The sequence below is a fragment of the Zalophus californianus genome, chromosome 15 (assembly GCF_009762305.2).
Source record: "Zalophus californianus isolate mZalCal1 chromosome 15, mZalCal1.pri.v2, whole genome shotgun sequence".
Classification (NCBI taxonomy): Eukaryota; Metazoa; Chordata; class Mammalia; order Carnivora; family Otariidae; genus Zalophus; species Zalophus californianus.
This window is the reverse complement of record NC_045609.1, coordinates 33,534,794-33,555,228: the sequence shown is the minus strand read 5'-3', so window position 1 is coordinate 33,555,228 and position 20,435 is coordinate 33,534,794. Positions and strand designations below refer to the sequence as shown.

Genomic DNA, 20,435 nt, shown 5'->3' with positions numbered 1-20,435 from the left:
TTTTAAAGCATCTAGAAAGAAAAATAATACCCTGTCATGGAATGAATGTTTATTTCTACCAGGGGATGGAGGGTGGGGGGGATATAATGAGTGAAAGAAAAGAAGTTGAACAGCATCATAGCTTTCCATTCCATTAACCTTATATTAGTAATCCCACCACCATATATATTGCAAATATTTACTTGCTAGTCAGCATTATGACACAGGTCTTGACTTTCTCTTTATTTTTTTTTAAAGATTTTATTTATTTATTCATGAGAGACAGAGAGAGAGAGAGAGAGAGGGGGGCAGAGGGAGAAGCAGGCTCCCAAGGAGCAGGGAGCCCGATGCGGGACTCGATCCCAGGACCCTGGGATCATGACCCGAGCCGAAGGCAGACGCCTAACCATCTGAGCCACCCAGGCGCCCTTGACTTTCTCTTTAGAAGACTATTTGAATTCACCTGTGGTTCCAGCAAGTTTATATCTAAATACAACCTTAAGTTTGGTTCTTCTATAGAAGGAGTTGGCACACTTTTTCTTAAGCCAGATAGTCTGGGGCACTCAGATGGCTCAGTTGGCTGAGCATCTGACTCTTGGTTTCAGCTCAGGTCATGATCTCAGGGTTATAAGATGGAGCCCCATGGCTGGCTCCACACTCAGAGGGGAGTCTGCTTGAGGATTCTCTCTCTACCTGTGCCCCTCCCCCAACTTGCACACACTCTTTCTCTCTCAAATAAACAAATCTTAAAAAAAAAAAAAAATACACATAGTTTAGGCTTTGTGAATCATATGGTCTCTGTCACAACAACTCAACTCTGCTACCGTAGTGCAAAAGCAGCCATAGACAATGTGTAAAAGAATGGATGTGTGTTCCAACAAAACTTTATTCAAAAAAACAAGTGGTCTTAGCTGTAATTTGCCAATCCCTCTTCTAATATCAAGGGGAGAAAAATCAACTGGCAAGATAGATTCTGTAAAACCACATCATGAGTTCACACTGATAGAAGTTCTGTTTTGTTTGCAGGGACAAAATATTTATGAATCATGATCTTCACATACCTGAGAATGTTCAAGATTCCCCTGCGTGAACAGGTCACATCACCAATACCTAAGACAGAGCAGGAAAACACTCTCCCTTACATGGTTGTTATGACATAACAGAGGGTGTGTTAATTTATATAGGCAAAATTTACAAGGTGACCTGCAAAAGTAAAATACCAGGTTTTAGCAACTTTAGCAATAACAGAAACCCAAACCTGATTAATGCCAACCATCACTTCTATATATTAAGTTAAATTAATTCAGGTAAGTGTCAAGGTCATCAACTTTCCTGGGAGAGCTGTTCTGTTTCCATGCAACCCAGTTGTTTTAGACCAGCAGACCCTTGGTCATCCATAACCTGTTAAATTTCAGAAGGCCAGACTAACTGTTTGAGCTAACACAGAAGTTCTGATTCACTCTGGGATAGGAAAGGCGTTGCTCATCAATATAAATGGGCTAATTACGCCAAGATCATCTATCATCTCTCAAGGGTTTATCCTAATAAAAATGTTCCATTCTGTGATAGTCACCTTGCTAAATTCAGCCCCATGTTAGCTACCAGATGTTCAATAGCAGGCTGGAGCAAAGAGCCAGCCCACAAGGATCAAGCAAGTGCCTTTTTAAAAACTAATCTTAAGAGAAGTTCCTCTACATGGCTTTGCAAAGTAAGCAAAAACCATGCCAAATAGTAAAAAAGGCACTTACTTGACTCCCACAGGCCAGCTCCACACTCTAGCAGCTAAGATGTCACTGGCATGGTACATGGTGAGTGAGGAAGAAACGGTATCTTGTCAACCACTGTAGAAATGGTAGTGAAAGACCTAAAAGAATAGAAAAAAGTAATGTCAATGTCAAAGATAAAGGCTCTCCTGAGCCTGCTGACATGGATATCTCAGCATACAATAACAAGGAAAAGAAAGTTTGAAAAGATGTTGTTTAGGTCACTCTTAGCTGCTAGTCATTACAAGTGACCTTTAGGACAAGAGGGCGTTTTGAAAGAGCCTTAGCTATAACCTAGAGTAAATCCAGGTTATGAGAAACTCTCAAATATACATTTTTTTCCAGAGAAAGTACTGAATCTTTGATAACCACATGGTAAGCTCATACAGATGTAAAAGTAGAGAGTCTAAAGCAACAACTCATAGACCAATATTTTTAGAAATAGTTTTAAAGAAGCGAAATCTTTTTCACTCTTCTCTATGCTTCTAGCATTTAAAAAAACGGAACCCTAGTAAACAATGAGGGAAGAAGAAATATTTTTTTTAGATTTTTTTAAGTAATCTCTTCACCCAATGGGTGAACTTACAACCCCAAAATCAAGAGTTGCATGCTCTACCAACTGAGCCAGCCAGGCATTCCCCCCCCCTTTTTTTAAACAAGAAAAAATTTTTAAAACTGAAGGGGACCCTGGCAACAGAACTCTCAGCTTATCCAGATTCATTCAGAACTTTCACTAGTTTCAGAAACAAATTTACAAAACTAATTCGTTTACCTAGCCCCACAACCCTCTGATTTAGGAGTTCTGTTTCAAAATGCTTGACTCATGGCAAATTTAATCAGAGATCACTCAAAACCCAGACCAATAACAATTTTTTTTCTAGAACAACAATTTTAAAAGGAGCCTGTTCACGTACCACCACCTCCTCTCATAATGCCTTCACTATTTGTGGGGAAAATAATTTGTGAATAAAAAAGAGCGACTTGCAAGAAAAGCAGCAATAGTCAAAAAACAAAAATCATTCTTAATAATCAGTTAATTCTCAATTCTTAATTCTCAATACTCTCTCTTCCATCTTATCATGCCAACCCCCCCCCCAAAAAAATTTTTTTCATTATCTCTTTTACTTGCAGATCCCTTCAGCATCCTTTCCCTCAGAACCAGAATGGAAGAAACAGGCAAGTGAATTTAAACATTCTTGAGGCATTAGAATCTCTCCAGTAAGAAAAAGCAAAGATAATTTTTCATTGTAAATAAGTTTTAGCCAAAAAACTATACTTGCACTATTCCCTAATTCTGAAATGCTTAAAGTTGGGTCACCTTTTTAACAGACAGTCTGATGATTCAAATTGTCCAGGTCTCAATTAATTTAATTAGAATGGGATATTCACTGTTAATAGGATATTTGGCCAGACTACATACTGTGTGCCTAGCTCACATATTCTTCTTAATTTTGGCTTGTGTTTGCCTTAGCTACAGTCCCTGGAAAGCATCCCATGTATTAGTGTTTCCCTTGCTGCATCAGCATTTCTGGTTAAAGCACAATTGCAAATCATCTGGAGGGACAACCTGAACAGAGTTCTGTACTATGTATTCTGCAACATTATCCAAACCATCAAAAGTGTTACAAATGAAAGACAACTGCATGAAGCTGGGAAGAAAAAAAATTAATCAGAGATTGCCTTTCTAAAATAATGACTACAAAGTAAAGAATACTCAATGGCAAATGTATATATAAGGTTTATTATTAAAACAAATACTTATTTCACATCAACTATCTCCCTCAAAAAGTACTTTCCCCCTCATTCCTAGACCTTGTTTTTCCTTTGCTCCATAAAACCATGACACCATTCAAGAACAGTCTTTTTACCATTTAAGGCACAAGTCCTTTTTATAAAAGAAAGCAGTCCCAAACTGCAAATTATTCCAAACACACAGAAAAGAAACAATGAATAAAGGCCAACAAGTTTCCTTCCAAGCTTGTCTGCACTTCAAAAGTCTGAGCCGTTTTATAGAGCAAAACAAGTTTTTGCTGTAGCAGCTCAATCCCACATGAGCTTGCTGTATTACAGCAAATGTTGTTGGGCATTTTGCACAAGACATGTTCATCTGTGTAATGAAACATTCTTCTTCTCCTCCTCCTTCTCTCCGGAAATACAAAGGATTTTCCCAGGAATATGATTTAAATGAGGACATTCCACACCAAAAAAGGAAAAAAAAAAAATTCCTAGTCTAACTTTTAAAATGACATAATAAATTCCTTTTTCCTGTCCCTCCAAAATATTCAGCTAAAGACTTTCAGTCAACAAGACAATGGTTAAACGTGAGAAAGTGAATGAAACACCACAAAACAGTTAAAAATGAATGAACCAGAACTACATGTATCAACATATTTTTTAAAGTATTTAAGTAAAAAGAACAAATTACGTAACTACATACAGTGTAAAATCTTCCAAGTGAGGTTAAAACATACTTAAGAGTACTATGTAACTTTGACAGATAGTCAGATAAACAAAAGCATAAACACATGCATGGGAATGGTAAATACCAAACTGGAAAGAATGGTACTTTTGGGAGAGAGGACAAGAAATAAGACTGAGGAAGGATATTTAGGGCAGCAATTATAGTTGTCCTGTTTAATTTTTCAAGCTAAAAGAAATAAATATACCTGTTTTTACAGACATGACATACTTCATACTTTATTTTTTTTTAAAGATTTTATTTATTTATTTGAGAGAGAGAATGAGAGAGAGAGAGAGAGAGCATGAGAGGGGGTTGGGTCAGAGGGAGAAGCAGACTCCCCGCTGAGCAGGGAGCCCCATGCGGGACTCGATCCCGGGACTCCAGGATCATGACCTGAGCCGAAGGCAGTCGCTTAACCGACTGAGCCACCCAGGCGCCCGACATACTTCATACTTTAAAAACAAAAGACTTTTCCCCTTGTTTGGCTTAATTTTCTTATGAAGGAAATTTCTTATGAAGGAATACACCCCACCCACCCCACCACCACCCCATCCTCCCACCCCCACCCCCACCCCCCAAAGAAACCCTCTGGTGATGGAATGCCCTTTCCAGGTGAGCTTTGACAGACGCTCATCAGGACTGACCTGGGTTTTCTTCCACTAATGCTGCTACTTTCTGATGCTGGCTGGATGTGACTCAGATCCATAACTCAGGGCCTCAGCCTGTCTCTACTTTTAATCTTACCAAGAATACTCTTTTTAGGCAATCTATGCTAGAGTTCCCTTTCATTTTCCCCTTTTTACTGCTAAAAGCTCTAGCAATCACTACAAAAAAAGTCGTTACATATTTAAAGCTCACCCGACTTTGTGGCACTTGGCCAAGCGAGGAACCTGATTTCATTCTGAATCAAATGTCAATGTGGAATAAGATATTAAAATTAAAGTACTGGTTGCAGTTCAATTTTCCATCTAATAAATGAATATTTCAAAATTCTGTAAAGCTATGCTACAATTGTTTTACCATCTCAACAACGTTGAGACAACATTTTGTTTTGAAGCTTAAGTCAGAGCCAGAAATTAAAAAAAGAAAAGATTTCATTTTTGGAGGGGGTGGTTAAAGCAAGAATGAAATAAAACTGAATTACTAACATGCATACGTGTAATGAGACATTCACATAGAGCATACCCTTGGGATCCCCTCAAAAGATAAAAACAAAATAACAACAACAAAAAATCACTACCACCTCTTCAGGATCAGAAAACTCATTTTTCCTGTGTATTCAGCAGCTTCTAGCACCAGCACGCAAAGATCAGAGAAAGAGGGACAAGGAAGAGAGAAACTGACAGAGACAGACATAAGCTGGTATTCTTCTGTTTACAAAATAAATGTAATTCCATCAAAAGCAAATCAGAAACTTTCAATCTTCTCATTAGGTTTTTACTATTTCTCCTACTCCATTCAATCTATCCTTAAATACTTCTTTGAAGTATTCTGACATCCATACTCTGTTTTAAAATGAAAAATAGGTTTTATCACACTTGGCCACTTGCCACAGCCCTGCTTCATTGCAGCTAGCAGAATTCTGGCAGTGCAAGATACAGGATACAGTGGGGGCAGAATGGAAATACGGAAGATTAGTTCCAAAATAAACACCTCCAAAAATCTGTCATCTTTGGAAATTTTATACATGTAGGGAATCTAGAGTTGGCAGCACCTCTTTCAAAGAGTTCTTTAAAGCTCTCTTCTGCAGTCCAGCCCTTCACCCTTCCCTCTTCTCCTCTACCTGCTCCAAATACTTGCCAGGCAAATGCATGTGTCAATTTCTTAAATCACTTATAACACAAAAGCACTACAATATTTTTCCATCACTATTTTTATGTAGCATTTTCTATAGTCCTACTTGTTTCAGCATAATCTGTGAACTCTTTTAAAATGATTTACCTTACACCAGTTAGAATGGCAAAAAATGACAGGGCAAGAAACGACAAATGTTGGAGAGGTTGTGGAGAAAGGGGAACCCTCTTACACTGTTGGTGGGAATGCAAGTTGGTACAGCCGCTTCGGAAAACAGTGTGGAGGTTCCTCAAAAAGTTAAAAATAGAGCTACCCTATGACCTAGCAATTGCACTACTGGATATTTACCCCAAAAACACAGATGTAGTGAAAAGAAGAGCCATATGTACCCCAATGTTCATAGCAGCAATGTCCGCAATAGCCAAACTGTGGAAAGAGCCGAGATGCCCTTCAACAGATGAATGGATAAAGAAGAAGTGGTCCATATATACAATGGAATACTACCCAGCCATCAGAAAGGATGAATACCCAACTTTTACACCAACATGGATGGGACTGGAGGAGATTATGCTAAGTGAAATAAGTCAAGCAGAGAAAGTCAATTATCATATGGTTTCACTTATTTATGGAACCTAAGGAATAGCATGGAGGACATTAGGAGAAGGAAGGGAGAAATGAAGGGGGGTAATCGGAGGGAGAGATGAACCGTGAGAGACTATGGACTCTGAGAAACAATCTGAGGGTTCTAGAGGGGAAGGAGGTGGGGGGATGGGTTAGCCCGGTGATGGGTATTAAAGAGGGCACTACTGCGTGGAGCACTGGGTGTTTTATGCAAACAATGAATCATGGAACACTACATCAAAAACTAATGATGTATTGTATGGTGATTAACATAATAAAATAAAATTAAAAATAAATAAATAAATAATAAAATCAGGTTATTTGATTTAAAAAAAATGATTTGCTGCTGCTTGACTCAAAGAAAAGTAATTCCTTCTTCACATTTCCATGATTCCCATCACTGTATTATCTAGGCACAGAGAACTAGATGATCTACAGATGCATTATCCACAGGGTTGAAGGATTTAGATGATGGTCTCTAGGGCTTTTTAACTCACTGACTCTCATTTATCCAATGCTGGCTGAGTGTTCTTGACACTATTAGGCTCAGTTCACAGAATTTGGGAGAGTAGACTACTATGGGAAACTAATCACCTGAGGTTTTCACACTCATATTTCCTGTAGTGTAATTACAAAGGAAAACAGAAACATTTTCTGTTTCAGACTGGCAAGCCACAACTCAGAATTAACAAATTATTAGAACAGTCCATCTTGGGGTGCCTGGGTGGCTCAGGTCATGATCCCAGGGTCCTGGGACTGAGCCCCGCATCGGGCTCCTTGCTCAGCAGGGATTCTGCTTCTTCCTCTGCCTGCCGCTCCCCCTGCTTGTGCTCTTTCTATCTCTGACAAATAAATAAAACCATTGAGAAAAAAAAAACAAAACAGTCCATCTTACCTCAGCACCACAACATTAACTGCTTTTTTCCTTCCCTCCACCCTCTAACTCTGGATTCCTTACCATATCTTCACCTATTCCCCATACTCTCAGTAGTTGGGACTGGAAAATGAAGACAAAAGAGAAAGATGGGACTAAGGCATAATGAACTGTTTCAGAGGAATGCAGGGTAAATTGTCTATCAAGATGTCAGAAGTAATTATGCAAACTGTCCTGAAAAGGAAATGGAAGCTATTTGTCTTCACTTCAAGCCCTTGACCCTTGTGAGAATAAGCAAATATATTATACTTGGATTTATGATTTTATACAAGACCGCCACCATGAAATAACATAAAAATTAATGATATATGTCTTAGAATTAGAAAGCCCTTTAGGCTCATCTGATCAAGCATCCTTATTTAACTGACCAAAACATTAAGACCAAAGAGGTAAGTCACTTGCCCAAGGTCAAATAGCAACTTAACAGTAGAGAAATGAACAGAACCCAGACTCCTATTGTATCCCAACCGCACCTAATCCTCTTCAATTACTTACTTTTGGTGATTGAAACACACACACACACCACTTCCAACTCTTCTTTTATCTACCTCAGAAAACTAAAAAAATTCTTTCATGATACAATTGTTTGCTCCCATAGATTTCAAAAGGCTCATACATGACAATCTCTTCTGGCAAAGCAGATACTGTAACAGCTCTAAAAATTGTCATAGTTGGGGTGCCTGGGTGGCTCAGTCGGTTAATCGGCTGACTCTTGATTTCAGTGAAGGTCATGATCTTGGGGTTATGAGACTGAGCTCAGCGCAGAGTCTGCTTGAGATTCTCTCCCTCTCCCCCTGCCTCTGCCCCTCCCCCTGCTCACTTGAGCGCCCCTGCACACACTCTCTCTAAAATAAATATTTTAAAAAATTAAGAATTGTCATAGTTATCAAATAAATACTTACCTTTGTATTATAATACCTAAAAGACCAAAGAATATATGCTTTCTAAATAAAGCAATCCAGGGCGCCTGGGTGGCTCAGTTGGTTAAGCGACTGCCTTCAGCTCAGGTCATGATCCTGGAGTCCCCGGATCCTGCATCGGGCTCCCTGCTCAGCAGGGAGTATGCTTCTCCCTCTGACCCTCCCCCCTCTCATGCTCTCTATCACATTCTCTCTGTCAAATAAACAAAATCTTTAAAAAATAAATAAAGCAATCCAGTAGAATCAATTAAAATACTAGAGAATCACTCCATATAACTCATTCTTGATTATTACATGGTTTTATTTTTTATACTTCTCTTGAGAAACTGGGGTAGCAGAAGCAGTAGGAATCTTCTATCTTCATTCCTAATGGGAAAGGGAGGTTGCTAAAATTTTACTAAGAAATGGTTTCATGCTTAAGAATAGCTAGGTTTTTGTTTGTTTTAAAAAGACCATCATACATACAATGTTCAATATTCCCTAAGGTAAACAAATATTACAAAAGTGGAAAGTCAAAGAGAACAAAGTCAAAGGAAATTACTCAAAAATATTCCTCTAATTAACGTAATGGGAAGTTTCTGCTTTGGAAGAGTATAATACACAGAACACACACTTTCAACAAGGATTTGGTGAGTGCTCATCATGCTTTGTAAACTTTTTCCATACTGGTGTGCAAATCTTTCAGATTCTGATGGTATGGGGGAGGAGGGGGGGCAGGAAAATGGGGATAAGGTGGGCATCTGATATACAAATTTAAAATCATTAAACCAGGTCAACACATTTTTATATACAAAAGCAGAGGTACAACAATCACAACAACGAAACATACTTAACATGACTGTAAAAAGAAATACACAGAGAAGGTCCAGAAACAAAGTTTTCAGCACCTGAGCATTAACAGAATCAGACAGCCCTCGAAATGAATTACCTTTTCTACCTGGTACCAGCTGAGTGATAGTCCATGTCCAATCATCAAGTTCTATCAATTCTATTTCCTAAATCTGCCTTCTCTCTATTCCTTTTCTATATTCCCAATGCTACTGTCTTCATTCAGGCATCTTTTGCCTAGTCCATTAAGATGTCCCTTATTGGCCTCTTGACTTTTCTGGTCCCATCCTCTCCAATCCAGCCTTCACACAGCTGCGACTGTAACTACCAAAAAGCACAAACTGATCATGTGATTCTCCTAATTGAAATTCTTCTGACACTCACCTATGGACCAGCAGTATTTTTTCCAAACTGTGGCTTAAATTGTGGAATCAATCTAAATGGGTCCCAACCAGTATTTCTTCAACAAAACAGCACAGAAACTATGTATGTCTCATACACAGTAAAAATACCGTTTTGTGAAACTTTTCCTACTTTTACGCACACGTGCACATTCTGGGTCATGATATAAGATGTATTTCTACTGTGGGTTGAGTTAAAAAAAAAAAAAAACCACTGACCTACATAATAAAATTCCAACTCCTTCACAAGTCCCTTCACAGTCTGATTCCCTCACCAGAGCACAGTGGTTAAGAGACAGGCGCCAGGTACGCCAGTCCCAGCTGTCTGATCCTGAGCAAGTCATTTACTAACTGAGTGTCACTTACCAGCTGTGATCCTGGGCAAATCAACCAATCTGAGGTAACTCACTTTCACTATCTATAAAAGGAGGATAGTAACAGCACCTACCCACAGGTGTCACAAAAATTAAGTGAGATTACCTGTGTAAAGTACATAACACGTGGTGCACTTAATATTAGTTATTATTGGTATCACTACTACTGTCCAGTCTAATCTCTGGCTATTCTTGCCCATACTCCAGTTATAACAAACGACTGGCAGTTTCTCAAATACATCTTCCTCCCTCAGACTGTCATGTCAGATGTTGGTGCTATCTAGAATGTGAACTGCAACTTTCCAGTCCCCCACACATTTTACTTCCTCCTATTTCAGCTTAAGTGAGGCCTCCCTTGTGACGCCTTCCCCAATTCTCTTGAGTTAAGTCTAAATGCTCCCAATGAACCTCCATGGGGGGACGGGGAGTATAACCAGTTACAGTCTTGCTTGTTGGTGTCTCCCAGCCAAACTGTGACCTCTTTGGACCACCTCAGAGGCATCTCTCTTTCACAGCACAGCAAGTTACAAACAGTAGTTCAACAGATATTTCCTGAATGACTCCAGGTTACTTACCCCTCCTAGGTCTTCATTTTCTTATCTGTACAATGGGGGAAGTATTTTGCCTGAAGGTTGTTGAGTATGCTAGACAATGTTTTTAAAAGTGATCTAGAAGCAATGCTCGATAATGGGTGGGACTTTCTAGAATCCTTAGCTAAATTACAAAGATCCTAAGGAAGCAATACCTTAGACCCTTACTACCTAATACCTGGAGGAGAGGGTGGAGAAAGGGATTTAAGGAATGTATTCAGAAAGATGGTGAGATCTCTTGGAAGAAAACTGCAGTAGATGCTTGAGAAAGAAACATGGCTGAAGGAGAAGACAAAAGGAAAGGAGGCCCCACACTGGGACCCCACCAAACCTAGACTTAAATTTCACCTCCAAAGCATCTGTCTTGTCCATCATTGTATCCCTAGCATTAAAACAGTTTATGACACTTAAGAAGAAAGAAACCTACCTCATCCTCAGTGTCCTCATCAATAAAACTGGGGTAATAATGCCTCTCATAAGGTTATGGTGAGAATTAAATGAGGTAACACAATGCCCTCAGATCTTAGATGCTTCCTTCTGTATCTACTCCTCCACGTAGGGTCAGGTGGTTCAAGTTAACCTACTTACTCTCCTGTTATTTGACAAAAAAAAAAAATCAGTCACATTAACTTTCTCTAAAGTTTAAAGGAGATATTAGTACTCAAACATCCTGTAACACCACTTACTATAGATAAGAAGTAAAATGTAGCCTCTCTTAGAATGAAAAAAGAAGTCTAAAGGATCTTGTAATCTGTAAGGCAGTACAGTTTAAGACTACATTGGAGAATATCCTCTGGACAGCCTCATACACATAATGGATTCCTCAGCAATTCTCTGGTGATCATTACAAATGCTCCCCAAACAATAAAGTATACAACACATAGTAAAAACTGAGAATTTCAGAAACAAAGTGTAAGAGGTAAACACCCCACTCTTAATACATATTATCAATGTCCTTAAAGAATCTTTGAAAAGGGCTCTCATTTTTAAGAGAGATGTCAAAATGCAATGTCATATTTTCAGTTTTTTCCAGAACCGCATTAGAAAAAGTTCAGTTTTAGCATGCTATTAGACCCAGCTGGTGATGTAATTTACCAAGTTATATTTTTATCAAAATAAAAGATTGGGGTCGCCTAGGTGGCTTAGTCGGTTAAGCGGCTGCCTTCGGCTCAGGTCATGGTCCCAGGGTCCTGGGATTGAGCCCCACAGCAGGCTCCCTGCTCAGTGGGGAGTCTGCTTCTCCTTCTGCCTCTCCCTTTCCCCCTCCCCATGCTTGTGCTCTCTCTCTAATAAATAAATAAAATCTTTAAAAATAAAAACATATAAAAAAATAAAATTAAAAATAAATATATATATATAAACAAAAGATTTAAGCCCATACACAGTTTATGGGTCAATAATTCACTAAACTTACTAAAATTACTTTGCTTGAAGTCAACTTTCATGTTACACAGGCTCTCTCACTGCATTTAACAAAGTGCAGTGAAATAATTAAATGGACGGTTACTCTTGCATGTTCAACATGCAGAGGACAAGATTTTTTTAACATGTGTCATCAAGCTTGACCTAAATCAGGGAGTAATTATTCAAGATTGGGTTTCAGGGGGCGCCTGGGTGGCTCAGTCGTTAAGCGTCTGCCTTCGGCTCAGGTCATGATCCCAGGGTCCTGGAATCGAGCCCTGCATTGGGCTCCCTGCTCGGCGGGAAACCTGCTTCTCCCTCTCCCACTCCCTCTGCTTGTGTTCCCTCTCTCGCTGTGTCTCTCTCTGTCAAATAAATAAATAAAATCTTAAAAAAAAAAAAAAGATTGGGTTTGAGTTTAGGCACTTACTGAAAGAATATGCTCCCAATTCCCTTTTTTAAAACCCACCTCTGCTTAACTGTTTGCAAAACAAAACGCACAACTGTGTAATTTCGTAGGAAAAGAAATGAATGCAAAGGCCAGCAGATGGGGGAGCCATTTTCAGCTCTGTAGTAACTGGCTGGGCTACCAAGGAAGAAGTCATTCACCACTCTTGCCCTACTTCCTTAATCTATGGTCTTTTTGAGATCTCAAGTCTACAATTCTTTTAAGTACATGTCCTTCATGGTAACATCTTAGTTTTCCTAATAACATGTTATTCCAGTAATTATAAAATATTCATGAGCCATGATATGGCATTAATCAAAGAATAGAGGATTCCCTTATGTTAAGTGATTATCTCAAGATCTTAAAAGGTAGTGTTGTCCTTAATCACAAAAAGCAAAACAAAACAAAAAAAAGTAATTTTTAAGAAAACCCACAGAGACACAAAGCTAGAATATAAAAAAGCAATGAGGGGGCACCTGGGTGGCTCAGTCAGTTAAGTGTCCAACTCTTGATTTAGGCTCAGGTCATGATCTTAGGATCCTGGGATCATGCCCCGGGTCAGGCTCCAAGCTCAGCGGGGAGTCTGCTTAAGGATTCCTTCTTCCTCTCCCCCTCCCCTCCATCACGTTCTCTCTCTCAAATAAGTAAATAAATCTTTTAAAAAATGAAAGCAACATCTCTGCAGTTATTCAGATAACAGTATCAATGAAGTGCTATTGTAGAAGACCAGGACCACTCTGGATTTCAAACATGAGGCAGCCCCAAAACCAAAAATGATCCTTGTTGTTATCTTTGATATGCACCATTCTCGATGCTGCATTCTCTACTTAGATTTCCTCTTGGAGTAGAGTTCCATAAAGCCTAAAACAGAGCCCCTCGGGACTTAGAAAAGTTCAAATAATCATAATCTGTTGAATAAATCCAAATTTACTCAAATATTTTGTGGGGTGCAAAATAAGCACGATTTTAACATAAATAAAAGAATGGTTGTGGGGCACCTGGCTGGCTCAGTCGATTAAGTGTCTGCCTTTGGCTCAGGTCATGATCTCCAGGTCCTGGGATTGAGTCCCACATGGGGTTTCCCCGCTCAGCGGGGAGTGTACTTTCCCTCTCTCTCTCTGCCCCTCCCCCCACTCATGCTCTCTCACTTGTGCGTGCTCTCTCTCTCAAATAAAATAAAATAAAAAAGGATGGTTGCTTCCTTAAAAACAAGTCTGCTCTTGGAACTAATGTAACATTGTGTGTCAACTATATTTCAATAGAAAATAATAACAGTAATTTTAAAAGTCTGCTCTAAACATTTATCCAGAACCATCAAAATCTTAGTATTAAAGTAGACTAAAACAACAAAAACTCTAGAACTTGATTCAATCATATATTTCTATTAATCTGGGTATTAATCATACTTTTGCTGGGCTTTGGGCAGAAAGCAAGTACCACCACAGAGCTAATCCAAAGGTACCCACTCTGTGGGTATACTACCATAAAGAAGTATAATATACGATCAAAGACAGCACTGGCAATAGCAAAGTTAAATTACTCAAATGTGGGTACTTAAGTAACAGGTCATTAAACAAGTCAAACTGGGGACAAGGGGCTGGGGGGAGTGGATGAGCATACCTTTTCACTGGCAAGCAGACAAAAAGGTGCATATTCAATTAATGCACATCTGAGTGTCACCCATATACCTAGCACTGTGTTGGAGTCTATGAGAGACAAAAATGCAATATTGCCCTACCTCTCCTATAAGATAAGGCACCCACAAATGAAATATATAGATAACAAGACAAGTCAGTGTCAATCTGTGTCCTGCTAATAATAAATCCTATCGGAATTTGGACAGGACAGAATAGAATAGAGAGGGATCAAGAGCCAGGAATCACACAAATTAAGCTTCTGACTAGAACATCTTGAATCCACCTCCATTTAAAGAATTTTAAACCTAGGGGCGCCTGGGTGGCTCAGTCGTTAAGCGTCTGCCTTCCGCTCAGGTCATGATCCCAGGGTCCTGGGATGGAGCCCTGCATGGGGGGGGAGAAGGGAGGGTCCTTGCTCAGCGGGAAGCCTGCTTCTCCCTCTCCCACTCCCCTGCTTGTGTTCCCTCTCTGTCTGTCTGTCAAATAAATAAAATCTTAAAAAAAAAAAAAGGAATTTTAAAACCTAGATGTAATAAACCACACACATAACCTAGTAAGTCACTTCCCTCAGCTGCCATTAGGTCTGTTTCCTCATCTGTAAAGTGAGGAGGTTAGCTTCAAAGAGGAATCTTAGGTCACAGTCGCTAACCTGAAATGGACCTAAGAGGTTAGAGGAGTGATTAAGACTGAAATTCAGTTGCAAGAACTACATAAACATTTAGTATAGATATACGGAACACTGGCTTAAGTACAGCGGAGTATTTGTGCTGGGATGAATCTGGCTAAGTAAGACCGGCCAGACCCTGAGAAACCCAATTAAAGAATTGGGACTTGCCTCTCTGTCAGGTAATATTACCTGTTAAAACTGTCAAGTTAAACTGAAATGCTATCACTGCCAAAGAACTATAAAGTGTAAAATAGAGAGGGATGGCCACAAACTATAACAATACAATGACACACTTAAGAGAGTTAATAATTCAGCATAGCCGTTGACCACTAGGAAATGTTAACAGTCAGGCTTTCATAATAAGAGGTGAGACAGTTTGATTTAGCAAAGCAATTACCCAGCTCACGATGAAAGGCAGTTCCCCGTCAAAGAACCATCCTTGCAAACAGCAGCCACCTTCACTAACCACACAGAAAGGCATGCAACATTTTGTTACAGTCACAAGCTGAGGAGCAATAAACTGGCTCTTCACACAGGAAAGGAAAAATTACGCCAGATAAAAATATCGAATAAGCCCCTGCACCTTTATTTCTATTTACTCAGTTGTATGACCTTTTAATGAGGAAGGTGGGGAAGGGACAAGTTATGTTTTATAACTTCGAAACCACACTTACCCATGAGCTGAACTGTATTGCTTTGGACTCATTCTGTAAACTCAGAAAAGATTTCAAAACGCATGCCTCTCAAGCAAAAAATTAACCAGCACCATAATTGGTTATGTCCCCCTGGCTCTAATTTACTCTACCTACTACAGCAGAACAAAAGTGGCACAAGCTGGGCTTGTGATCTAGTCCAATGCAGAGTGCCATCTGCTGCACATGCACAGAATGTGTCCTATGCAAGATTCAACCTCAGTGTCTCTCAGGGCCCTTTATAAGAGCAAGTTGTTTGTTTCCATATTTGCCTCATTCAACAGCTCTGCCTCCAACAACAGCTACTTACAGAAGTCCCATTCATGGGACTTTAAAATACCAATACTTTCCTAACAAACACTAGTTTTGAAAAGGAGGAGATTATGAAGGAGCAATTGCACTTTAAAATGCAAAGAACATGATAAGGGGGTCAGAATATCTGGGGTGGGTGGGAATCCTAAAACTGTTGCATATTAGCTGTGTAGTCCTGGCCAAGTCCCTCCCTTTTCTGGGCCTCAATTTCAGGCATAAAATGTCAAGAGTTAAATCCCTAAGAGATGCCTTTCAAATTGAGTCTTGTGAGGAATCATAGAATAACAGATGGAGACAGCTATATACAGGATGGCTTCAGAGCAATCGTAGAAAAAGAAAAAAAACCTGTTTACATATTTTAAATAATCAGGTACAACTTTTTTCAAAATCGTACAATTCTAAGTTCATTTACAAGTCAACATTCCCATGATAACACTTCAGCCCTTCAGAAATAACACTTCACTTTAACTGTGCTTTCAGTTACAAATTCAGCACATCACTTTTACCCACCCCAGAATAGCACAGAAGAACACTTTCATGAAGTACCCACACAAGGAAGACACTCACAGCCTGACAGATTCGCATAGTGGAAAATATACAAGGCATAAATTTAAAAATGCTAAATGAATACCACACCCGAATAGCCTTAAAACCTGTGCAAAGTCAAAAGACGTATTAGCAAAATACAGGGATAAAGACAACTTGGGAAGTATTTAAATAGTTTGAGGGAGAGGGGAATGCCATCAGATTTCTGGGTGGCTTTATGTTTTTAAGAAAACAAAACACATAAATGGAGGCTTTGAAACATGCAAATCTAAACTGAACTGTGGAAAAGCTCGGCTCTCACCCAAGAGCTTCAGCAAAGCAATATGTCAGTATGCCAAATACGAAGTACAAATTTTCTTCAGAAGAATGAAGATAGGATCCATACGTGTGACTAATAATAACAATATCATCTTGCATTTACAGAGCATTAGTTCTTTTCATAGCTCTTTCAGACACTTGGTTTCATACTGTCAATCAGTCTTGGGGTATCCTCTGAAAACCTCCAGTTCAGCTTCCTCTCAAGAGCTATGTGATCAGGTTAAGACAGGTGGATGTATTTGTTGAGATCTGAAGGTACTAGTTTCTTCTATCAGGCCGTCTGCAGTGATTCTCTCATTACACTATACAACTTAGCCCTAGGAAATAAAATCTACACTCCTTCCCTCACACTTGGCCAGAGACCAACATAAATGGGTCTAGAAAGTCCAAGGAAAGAGAACCCGCTGACTTGTTAGGTCAAGAACTCCATGCCAAGTTGATCTCTTGCAATTGAAAAAACAATTCACAATCACTCCCAAATACATCCCAAGGCTGTTCAAACAGAAATTCTCCTCCGTTGCCAGCCAATGAAATCCAGCAATAACTGGTTAATTCAAACACCAAATCCCTGCCTCTATGAACAACTTGCCATATTCACTTCCCCTCCGCCCGCTGCCCACCCTTCCTTCTTCAGGCACGCGTGAACAAGCTGATAAACCAGCCCTCCAAAAGGACCACCGAGGACCTTTAAGGACCTGAGGGGATGGAGCTTGCCTCCTGAAGCAATGCAGCATCCATCGCGAGGGGGCTGTTCCCCATGCCCACACACGCAGGAAGTCACGCAGGGGGATAAAGTTTGATTATCCTTCTTGCCCGTTCCCAAAAGGCCGAGAGAGGACGAGGGAGCGGCCCCGCTGGGGTCCTGGGCTGCTCTCCGGAGACAGTGCCCAAGAAGCATGGCACTGCCACTCTCCTGACACATACACCAGGCAGCCGCGGCAACTCAGGACATCCCAACCCGCCCGGAGGAGGAGGGAAAGGGGACAACTTGCACGGGGCTCAGTTCGCAAGCAATGGGGCAGAGCTGTCAAAAAAAAAAAAAAAAAAAGGAGGGAGGGACCAAGATCGGGGGCTAGTCAGTGAGAGGTTCAAGTCCCGTCCCTTCCCCGCCCTGGTGCCCCGGGTCCTGCGGGAACATCCCCGCCATCGCCCCTCCTCCTCCTCCACTCGGCTTCCTCCGCCCTCCCTTTCTTCCTGGTCGCCGCCGCAGGCGCCTGAAGGGCACGGCGGCTCCTCGGTGCCCGGCAAGCTCGGGAGCGGCCGCGAGTTGAGGTAACTCGCCCGCTGCCCCGGCGGCCTGCCCGCCGGCGGCTCCCACACGCCAGCGCCGCCCCGCCCTCCCCGGAGCCGCCAGGCGTGCTCGCTCACCGTCCGGTGGTGCTGCTGCTGCCGGTGGCGGCTGACGCTCAGCCCGGGGAAGCAGCCGGCAGTCAGCGCTCCGCAGCCGCCGGCGCCCCCGCCGCCGCCCCGGGAGGAGAGGAGCAGCAGGAGCGATCTACCTGCGGCGGCCGCCATCTCTCAACTGGAAACGGCGCCGACCCAGGCAGCGCAGCGGACGGCCGGGGCGGAGCCAAGACCCGCCACTCACCGACGCCGGGCCAACTGCCGCCCTTGGCTGAGTTGGTGAGGCGGAGCTTCCTGCGAGGCCCAATCGACAGGCGGGAGAACCACACTTGAGGCTGCCTGTCACTTCCAGAGTTACCTATTGTGGGACATAGTCGATTACGGGCAAATTCTAAGGTACGGGTAATTGGTACCCGCGCCCCTCAGAATAGCAGCAGTAGAGAGACGGCATATTCGATTCGGCTAATCTTCACCAAGGATAGAGCTATGATAAGGGTAACTGGGGAAACAGATATTTGTGCTAAGCTTTGTACTTTTTGAGTGTTCTAAGTTGGCAAAATATGTACCAAATTAGTAATCATTAACGTAGGGGTGCTAGAACTCTCAGTGACACGCCCAGAGTTATCATTCATAACTGATGGTATTTGGATATGCTGAAATTAATCAAAGAGTGATCCAGTGACCGTGATATGTAGCATAATATAGGAGGGATAGAATGCTTATGATATCAAAGTCCCAGAATGAGTACACGCCATCAGGGTGAATTAACAGACGTATATACATTTCAAATACTCATTTCATTTTTACAGCACCTTTTAGACTGATACTCTTACACTCTCCAGAAGGAAAAATCATTTTCTTACTATCTTTGACCCTGTGTGCACTTATTAAACTATGGAAACAGAACATGTTGGTAATGTAATAAAAGTCATGTAAAGGTTATTTTAATGAATTTTCATACTTTAAATAAACTAGTCATTAGGATACACTTTGGAATCATTCTTGATCGCTTTCTCTTGAAAAATACTTCTTTCCCCCAAGAAACAAGATCAGAAAGCTTATTAAAGACTGTGAAAAAAAGTATTTTCATAGAAGAGGATTTCCTTGCTGTCTGTTACTATAAGCTAGTTAGTCCTCACATCTTTTAAAATCTAAAGCAGGAAAACAGTTTGGTAAGCAGCTAAAAGTATTACTCTAGGGGCGCCTGGGTGGCTCAGGTGACTCGGCCTTGGGTCATGATCCCAGGGTCGTGGAATTGACCTGGAGAACCCACCAGCATCAGGCTCCCTACTCGGTGGAGAGTCTTCTCCCTTTCCCTCTGCCCCTCCCCTCCCCCGCTCATGCTCTCTCTCTCTCAAATAAATATAATGTTTTTTTTAAAGTATTACTCTAAATTTTGGAAAACATCTTGGTAGTGTAGCCTTAGGTGATCAAGTTGAAACAAACAAAAATACACATACAATTTTATTGTATCACTTGTTCTAATAATAGTGTTTAAACTTTAACTGAAATGGTATTTGCTTGACCAAGAATTGCTAAATAATGAAGTGGAACTTCCTTCCACCCCACCCCAGAACAGTAAAATGATTGGCTTCTACAGGTGAGAATATTACACCACTCACCCAAAAGGCATTTATTGCACAACAAGTGGAACCTGAGAGCTCAAGAATGAGATGAGCCCCCCCATTCAACAGCTGCACACACTAATCCCCCTAGCTGGAAATTCGTGACATTCCTGGAACAACTTCACTTAACAATCATTTTCTGCCCATCTATATTTATCCCATCTGCATGTTATCTATTTACCGACGCTGTGCCATTTCCTCCTTTTTTTTTTTTTAAGATTTTATTTATTTATTTGACAGAGAGAGAGCGCGCGAGAGCAGGAACACAAGCAGGGGGAGTGGGAGAGGGAGAAGCAGGCTTCCCGCGGAGCAGGGAGCCCAATGCGGGGCTCGATCCCAGGACCCTGGGATCATGACCTGAGCTGAAGGCAGACGCTTAACGACTGAGCCACCCAGGTGCCCCACCATTTCCTCCTTCTTACTAGGATTACCATGAATTTTACTTTTGTTTTTATTTTCTGTGCCTTTGTCGTATCTTCCTATGAATCAGGATTCATCTCTATCTTATACCTTGAGAAGTTCTACTGGAATTGTCTTTCTCTTATTTTTCCAAATACAGAAATTAGACATGCATCCTGCAGTTCTGAGATTTGGTCCTGTGCATTTGCAAAGGAACCACAATAGGGGCACCTGGGTGGCTCAGATGGTTAAGCATCTGCCTTCGGCTCAGGTCATGATCCCAGGGTCCTGGGATCGAGTCCCGCATCGGGCTCCCTGCTAGGCAGGGAGCCTGCCTCTCCCTCTGCCTCTCCCTCTGCCTCTGCCTCTGCCTCTCTCTGA

The 20,435-nt window shown here is 41.1% G+C and overlaps 1 protein-coding gene across 2 annotated transcripts in view; it reads right to left on the bottom strand.

Moving 5' to 3' along the window:
- Window positions 1-18,228, bottom strand: part of MCU (mitochondrial calcium uniporter) — a 200,902-nt gene extending 182,674 nt beyond the window's left edge. For both annotated transcript variants that reach the window (XM_027596291.1, XM_027596293.1), the window contains exon 1: window positions 18,055-18,228. In XM_027596291.1, coding sequence (XP_027452092.1) covers window positions 18,055-18,201 — 147 coding nt within the window. In that variant the 5' untranslated portion in view covers window positions 18,202-18,228. The remainder of the gene's footprint in view (window positions 1-18,054) is intronic.
- Window positions 18,229-20,435: the final 2,207 nt, after the last annotated feature.